Below are 7,347 nucleotides of genomic sequence, written 5' to 3'. Positions count from 1 at the left end.
CTTATAAACTTTTCTTTCATATAATGTTCATTACTCTTGAGTATTGTATTACTCATTATTAGTTATTTTGAATAGGTTGTTTGTATTTAATTTTTTTATTACTTTTTCAACTTGATTACTTAGCCAAAATGATGTATCTTTCCATAGAGGACTTGTATCTTACAAAGTTGTTGTCTTGTCTTATTGACATCATCGCTCTTTGTGTTCATATATATTTTACCTTAACAAGTTGTCTTAGTAGGATATATTTTTCTTATTAATAAAAAATGTTCTTTTAATATTCAACCATGCAATATGAACTAGAAGAAGATGAATAGGGTAAGTAACACTAATACAACATTTTGATGAAGTCATGTTTTAATTATAAGCTTTTAGAGTACATCTTACCCATCCTTATACTGTATTATGAAAAATAATAAGGTTTTCGATTGTGCATGTTTTGTCGTATTATGATATATAATTAAAAGAAATTGATTTGTTATATTAATTAACTCATGAAAAGTATCAAAATCTTGTCACTTTTAATTGACTAACATGTCAAAGGAGATGAATTTCAGTTTTTTTTTTTCAATCTAGATTTAGATTAATGTTAAATTTATATTAGAAATGGCTAGTTATATAATTATAATCAACAAACTTAAATAGATAATTGTTTTAAATTGCGTTCTCTTTCTTACAACATAACTTTAGAAAGCATACATGCATAACAACTCTCAATGCCAAACAACACTACCATGATTCATTAGAATATATATTAATACACTCAAACTTCACATTGCCTCCTTTACTTAATTCTTCATTGAAGTTTCATCCTACATAACAATAGAATTATTCAGTTATTCGAGTCAACAATAAGATATATAATAAATCATTGCATTGTAAAATGAATACCTCCTCTCCATTACAACTGGAACATATAAACTCATCTAATTGTTTTACTTGATTTATAGTCATACCAAGACAAGAAGGATGGTACCTACATAAAGATAAAGGTATATGACAACATCTCAAATTTGAACAAGTAAAACTTAATATTAAATAAATTCTAAACTCACTTATAGGGCACATTACTAATTACCCAGAAATGTGGTGTTCCTAATTCCAACCTTAAAAAATTCAATTGATAATCCTAGAAAGATTATTACCAGTTTTTGCATTCCTCACACTGCACCATAAAATGGTCTGGGTTCTCAGGTATTTGGCATTTACAATACCTTCAAAATATAAGACCAATCAATCACAAAAACTACAAAATCTATACCAAGTTAGACAGAACCAAACACAATATATACTTACACTCTGACGCGAAAAGGTAAAAAAAGACCGATTGCAGCTTTGTATTCAAATCGGCAATAGTAATCCTTAGCTCCAACCCTCTCTAGCTTGGTGTAATTCTTGAAAGAATGAACCATACACTTACCTTGAACCGTGTAAGCACTCTGAAACTCATAGTGGTCAGACAAGAACAGTTCTTTCTCACCATGGAATAGTTTACGACCTCCGTTGGAATCCTCCGGCCTGTAATACCATCTTATCTGAACTGTCACGTTATTTCTATTGTCTATCTGGATCTTGTTAATCTGAGCCACATAAGGAGTAGTATTGCTCTCCGGTGATCGCAACAGCACATTGTCTCCAACTTCAGAAACAAACCATAATGTAGAACGATATCATAAAAACAAAAAGAAAGAAAATCGACATAGACAATCATATAAAAAAAGAGACAGATTCAATTACCTTTGACGACTGTGTTGGTGCCTCTGATAGTGTAGGAGTCTAGGTTGCGTTTGACTGCACTGGTTTTGGTCATCTAGTGAGAGAAAGTGAGGGTAATCTAGGGTAGGGTAGGGTAGGAGAAATAATGAATAAATGGGCTATTGTTCTCTTATGTAGTACTAAAATTTACGGCGGCCATGGGCTAAACCCTAGAAATTCGTCAATAGCTGTGTATGGTTACCGCGGGCCGCGGCCATGGGAAAAACCCTAGAAACTCTTAACTGGAAAGGTGTGTTCTTTTAGCATTTTGTATAACTTCCTGTTAACTATATCTGAATGGCATATTGAGTCATTTTATGCATGTCAGTAAGCACAAGTGGATGCATTATCCAGTGAATTAAGTAGCCGGGCTGCTGTTCCGGGTGATTTTTTGTTCCACTATTTTCCCTTTAATAATTCTATCTCACAAGAATTTTATCTCTACTTTAAAAATCTAGAAATTTGGTTGCTCATTGGGATTGAGATATGAAGGTTTCTAAATGATAGAAGAGAGAACAAATAGTTCTTAGTTTATTCCTTATTTTGTGATGCTTTATAAGAGAACATTATATGGGTATTTATAGGACAATAAAACATAAAAGAAGTAAATGAGAACACATTAGAAAGTGAGTGAATTATAGGAAGAAAAGAAAGTCTCCTAGCAAACCATACAAGACTTTTCTGTAGTTAGCTTGCTAATGAATAGGAAAAATATAAATTTCTGCAAACTTACCTTGTCTCCCAATAGAGAAAAAGGATGGATTTGCTTTGGGAGCGAAAAACATCAAAAATTGCTTAGAGAAACTCTATTGTGAAAGGGTTATCGCTGATGTTTTAATGTTACCTTAAGCGAATGGTTTTGCTATATAAATAGTCAAGAAGAGTTGAGCTATTAACATGAACTTTCTAGCATTTAACTTAAGTGTCATTGAAGGGTTTCGTCACACACTTGAAGTATATCTCAGAAAGTCGAGTGATTGGAGAATTGGTTTATCTGAATTTTTACTGGTTGATAAAAAACCATGATGCACATGATGGGCTTATTTCAGCACTATGTCAGATATTTAGCTTTTGTAGTTGATTGGCTACTCTGCTATGTGAACTTCTGAACATACTTGAGTTCTCATTTGCAGCAGAAGCTCTTATTGACATAGCTCAATTAATAGGATTCTTTGAGTGAATTGTAAATCCTTGTGACCAACTTATGTATACATATATATAAAATTTGCATTAGTTGAAACAAAAAGTTGCAAACACGTTTTTATTTTGTAATCTACCCTGATTTATGTATACATATATATAATATTCTTTTATAAGCAAAATTTTATTCATTGATCCAAGTCAGCGCGAAAGTCGCATTGACCTTACAAGTTGTGCCATCTGTTGGCAAAAATTAATCAAGACATAAATAATCAAATGCTCAAAAACCCAATATATATATATTTGTCTTTTTATTTGTTCCTGTCAGTTATATTTATGATAGCATTGATTCAGTGGGTGCTCATGATTATTATCCCTTTGTTTGCTCCTTTTTATTCAGGTTGCTAGTGCCCTTTCAGATCATTACCTTTCATTTGCTGCTGCACTGAATGGTTTGGCTGGACCTCTTCATGGGTTGGCGAATCAGGTATGTCATTCTTTTAGCTGTTTCCCTGTGGCTTTTAATCTGAATATTTTTAGCTATCGTTTCAATGTGCATTGCACCTGGATTAACGTGAGCTTTAGAGAAGCATTTTTTAATCAATATAAGATGACTTGGCTTTCATTTTAACAGTATCCGAGGAACAATTCAGTTCAACTAAACCTTCATTTTATCAGTTAAAGGATGGATAGTTCCAGTAAAACTGTTGTATTTTTTCAGATAGACTAATGACAACTCATGTCATGACTTGTACTTGAATTTATTTTTTGAATGTTTCACCATGATTCTTTTGATATTCATATTAATTGTGGATTAATGAAAATAACTTCGTCCTTTTAAATTAAAAAAATAATCATCAGGAGTACTGTCTACATCATGGTGTTGGTTGAACTTCCAAATTCTGTTTGACGTAAGTTGATCATGACAGAACTGGAACTTTATGTTTTTTTTTTTTTGGGGGGGGGGGTTCCCTTTTGCTTGATCCAATCAGGAAGATGGACATTTATAAGAAAACCAGTTATTAAAACTTGATCATGATCTTTTTTCTTTATGCAAATTTGGTCATTACAAAAGGTGAAATCGATTTTTATATGTGATTAACGACGTCTTATAGTTACTTAAGCAGATCTTGGATCTTTACCTAGCATTTGTTTATTTGATTTAGCATATTGATACTATGAAACTTGAAGTCACTATTAGACTGATCTCTGAAGTAATCTATCTAGCTCTTGCAGTGACATGCCTTCTCTCTTGTTGCCAATCATATTAAAGATTGATTTACTCTGTATACCATTCTAGATAAGTGGCACTGCTAACCATGATAGGAATACCATAATAAGTAAAAGTTAGGCATAAATATGTTAGAAATTTCAATGGCCCTTTATGGTGCATAATATTTTTCATGTGTCATAATATTCAGTTTGAGCTTGTAATACCCAGACCCAGGGTCTGCGACGCTTGTGAGGATATAGTCTATAGATGCCTTAAACAACTGGACCACCACAACCCAAGCCCTAAAAGATACCGATAAATATAACTATACCCATTAGTCTCACACTTATACGGAGTCAATATTTGATGTGATTTATCGTTGTGGGACGTCACAATCCCCCCAACATAAACATGATGTGTTACATTAACTGATGCTAAATGCTTTTCATTTTTCTTAAATGTATACAGAACCTCAACATAAAATGAAAGCGATAACCCCACTGTCCTGCAATGTCATGCTTTTGTTTCATAAATATTACATGGGGAGAGTTGGACTATTTGCATTCTGGATGAAATGCTGCTTGGTTTCAATATGTAGTTATTATCCAGGCTTGTAAAAGTCTGGACAGTTTCCCATCTTTTGTCCTGTCTGTGCATAGGGAAAAGAGATGTGGATATTTTTTTTCTCCTTCATCTAATATTTTATTTTCAGGAAGTCTTGCTCTGGATCAAATCTGTGGTAGATGAGTGCGGGGAGAACATTACCAAAGATCAATTGAAAGATTATGTCTGGAAGACACTGAATAGTGGAAAGGTATGAAAATAGATGTTTTGGATTTTGTTACCAATCCTTTTTCATCTTGATCATGATAAGAAAAATCTATTTTTATGAAAATTACAATTATCTTAAAGATAATCGGATCATGATAAAAAAAGACAAATCTCATCGTGATAAAGAATAATCTCATCATCATGAGAAAAAATCTCTATACCAAATGAATAAAAGAATTAACACTATTATTTGGATCATCATCAAAAAAATAATTTTTATGGATCATGAAAAATTAATCATCCAAATAAATCTTTATACCAAAAAAAGAATCACTTTCAATTCTAACTTGGGATGATCTTCTAATGAGATCACCAATCATCAGTTACAAATAGGCTCATTAACATCTTTATCAGAAAACCAAGCTAATGCATTGTGGTCCACATTCTCATGCCTATCCTAATTTCTTTCACCCTTCAAAGGCTTTTTAAATTGATGATGATCCTACATTTGATGAGTTTTCCATTCATTTTTGTGGGCTTTCTTCTTGACAATCCAACAATCATTTTTAACTTTCTCTGTCTAAACTGACTTGGGATTTTCTTGCAACAGTTTCCGTAAATAAATGTTTTAACAGGTTTAAACTGATGGATTTGAGTTCTAATGGTTAGTTTGTGCTTGCCAAATATTTAGGTTGTTCCTGGATTTGGACACGGAGTTCTGCGTAATACAGACCCAAGATATTTATGCCAGAGGGAGTTTGCGCAAAAACACTTACCCAATGATCCACTTTTCCAACTGGTTATTACTTTTTGAACTATATTAATATTAACCTGAATGCTTATAATATTTGAAGTTTCTCATGAACTCACTGAGATTTTTTTTCAACTAAAGGTTTCCAAGCTTTTTGATGTAGCGCCCCCTATTCTCACAGAGCTTGGCAAGGTAACTCCTATATGTCTAATGACTTCACCTTTTGTGCTTTTGGTTATAGATTTAATTCTGCATCAAAATCTCACATAACCAGACAACTATAGTTTCTACACTCCGGTAAATTACCCAAGCACTTAAAAACAGAAAATATTCATATCTCCCTCCCTTGCTATATATAATAACAAACCATACCGGAAGCGGGGATCATGTGGGGTGTCATGCTAGTTCTACTTAATTAAGAAAAAACCTTGCTTGAAGATAATAAACTATTACAAGGAGAATGCAATTTATAGTTATTTTTTTGAAAACGCCTCAAGTAGGGAAACACTCTAAACATCCAATTGAAATTGACAATATTTTCACAGTTATGTTTGTTAATCACAGTGATCTACAAATGAAATTTATTTGGATCATGACTTTTATACCAATAGAAGGAAAAAAATCACACCTAGAAAATTATTGGATCACCATCCAAAAACGAATTTCAGCTTTTACTTCAATGATCCAATGAAATTGTGATTGAGACATAGATCGTGTCACAATATTAGTTTCCTAATAGGCTCATCTTATGCATGTTATTTATGAGATGATCTTGTAGGTAAAAAACCCTTGGCCAAATGTTGATGCCCACAGTGGTGTATTGTTGAACTATTACGGTTTAACTGAAGCGAGGTATATTTCAATTCCAAACACTATTTATCTAGCATCCACATATATTTGTACAAGCATTAAAGTGGAATAAGCTGATCAAATATCTTTTGCAGATATTACACTGTTCTTTTCGGTGTGTCGAGGTCCATTGGCATCTGTTCACAGGTACGTACATATTTCTATTTTTGGTTATTTGCTTCTTCACTTTGTTTTTTGAACTGGACCTTACTAATTCGTTTAATATTGTTCTTTTTAGCTAATATGGGACCGGGCTCTAGGGTTGGCTCTGGAGAGACCAAAGAGTGTTACAATGGACTGGCTTGAGCAACACTGCAAGAAATCATCTTAACTAATATGACTTTGAGGAGGTTTGTGTCAATAATGGGTTGGTTTGCGTCTTGTCTCTTTGTGGGGCTCGTATAGAGTTTCATTGAATATTCATTTCACCTTTGTGTAATTTTATGGTGAACTTTTTTGGTAGCCTATAATTGCCCTTCTCCAGATATATGTTAGTGTACCTGTTAAAAATTGTTCATCGAAGGGTTTTTGTTTATGAGAACCATTGGAGGTATAAATAATTACATACCATCTACAATTCACAATAAATTAGTAAAAAGACATTGACTAAATTCTTTTGTCCTAAAAAATTGAAGTTCATTTTGATTTTGTGTGATGCGAGTATGTTAATTTAATTTTGTGTTAAACTGGTCGATTATAGATGTGGGTTGGTATGGCATATAGTATATCGTAAAGGTTATACTGATACTGCTGAAATCCCGGCATATCGATCCTAGAGATAATAAATACTCAGCCTCAAATTTATTTGGAGAATAAAAAATGAATCTCCTAATATACTATTATAGAGAGAACAAATACATTGAGTTGA

General features: G+C 32.7%; 2 protein-coding genes across 2 annotated transcripts; one reads left to right on the top strand and one right to left on the bottom strand.

Moving 5' to 3' along the window:
* Positions 1 to 788: 788 nt before the first annotated feature.
* LOC124940551 (chromatin remodeling protein EBS-like) lies at positions 789 to 1,840 on the bottom strand. The gene is made up of 5 exons (XM_047481076.1): positions 1,738 to 1,840; positions 1,297 to 1,639; positions 1,146 to 1,214; positions 892 to 976; positions 789 to 812 (listed from the first exon to the last, which is right to left on the bottom strand). Exons 1-5 carry the CDS (start codon positions 1,808 to 1,810, stop codon positions 789 to 791), a joined length of 594 nt encoding a protein of 197 aa, XP_047337032.1. The 5' UTR covers positions 1,811 to 1,840.
* An 812-nt stretch (positions 1,841 to 2,652) lies between these two features.
* Positions 2,653 to 7,018, top strand: LOC124939185 (citrate synthase, mitochondrial-like). Its single transcript, XM_047479687.1, has 8 exons — positions 2,653 to 2,763; positions 3,296 to 3,382; positions 4,821 to 4,922; positions 5,571 to 5,678; positions 5,772 to 5,822; positions 6,409 to 6,482; positions 6,575 to 6,626; positions 6,718 to 7,018. The coding sequence occupies exons 1-8, from the start codon at positions 2,653 to 2,655 to the stop codon at positions 6,808 to 6,810; spliced, it is 678 nt and encodes a 225-aa protein (XP_047335643.1). The 3' UTR covers positions 6,811 to 7,018.
* Positions 7,019 to 7,347: the final 329 nt, after the last annotated feature.

This window comes from Impatiens glandulifera, chromosome 5 (genome assembly GCF_907164915.1).
Source record: "Impatiens glandulifera chromosome 5, dImpGla2.1, whole genome shotgun sequence".
Lineage (NCBI taxonomy): Eukaryota > Viridiplantae > Streptophyta > Magnoliopsida > Ericales > Balsaminaceae > Impatiens > Impatiens glandulifera.
The sequence above is the reverse complement of the archived record's forward strand: the minus strand, read 5'-3'. Positions and strand labels throughout refer to the sequence as shown.

Coding starts and splice junctions, on each gene's coding strand:
- LOC124940551 (XM_047481076.1), bottom strand. CDS start 1,810: ATGACCAAAACCAGTGCAGTCAAACGCAACCTAGACTCCTACACTATC. Junction 1,640..1,737: donor CACCAACACAGTCGTCAAAG/GTAATTGAATCT, acceptor TTGTTTCTGAAG/TTGGAGACAATGTGCTGTTG. Junction 1,215..1,296: donor TTACCTTTTCGCGTCAGAGT/GTAAGTATATAT, acceptor TATATTTTGAAG/GTATTGTAAATGCCAAATAC.
- LOC124939185 (XM_047479687.1), top strand. CDS start 2,653: ATGAACTTTCTAGCATTTAACTTAAGTGTCATTGAAGGGTTTCGTCAC. Junction 4,923..5,570: donor AGACACTGAATAGTGGAAAG/GTATGAAAATAG, acceptor CCAAATATTTAG/GTTGTTCCTGGATTTGGACA. Junction 6,627..6,717: donor CCATTGGCATCTGTTCACAG/GTACGTACATAT, acceptor TGTTCTTTTTAG/CTAATATGGGACCGGGCTCT.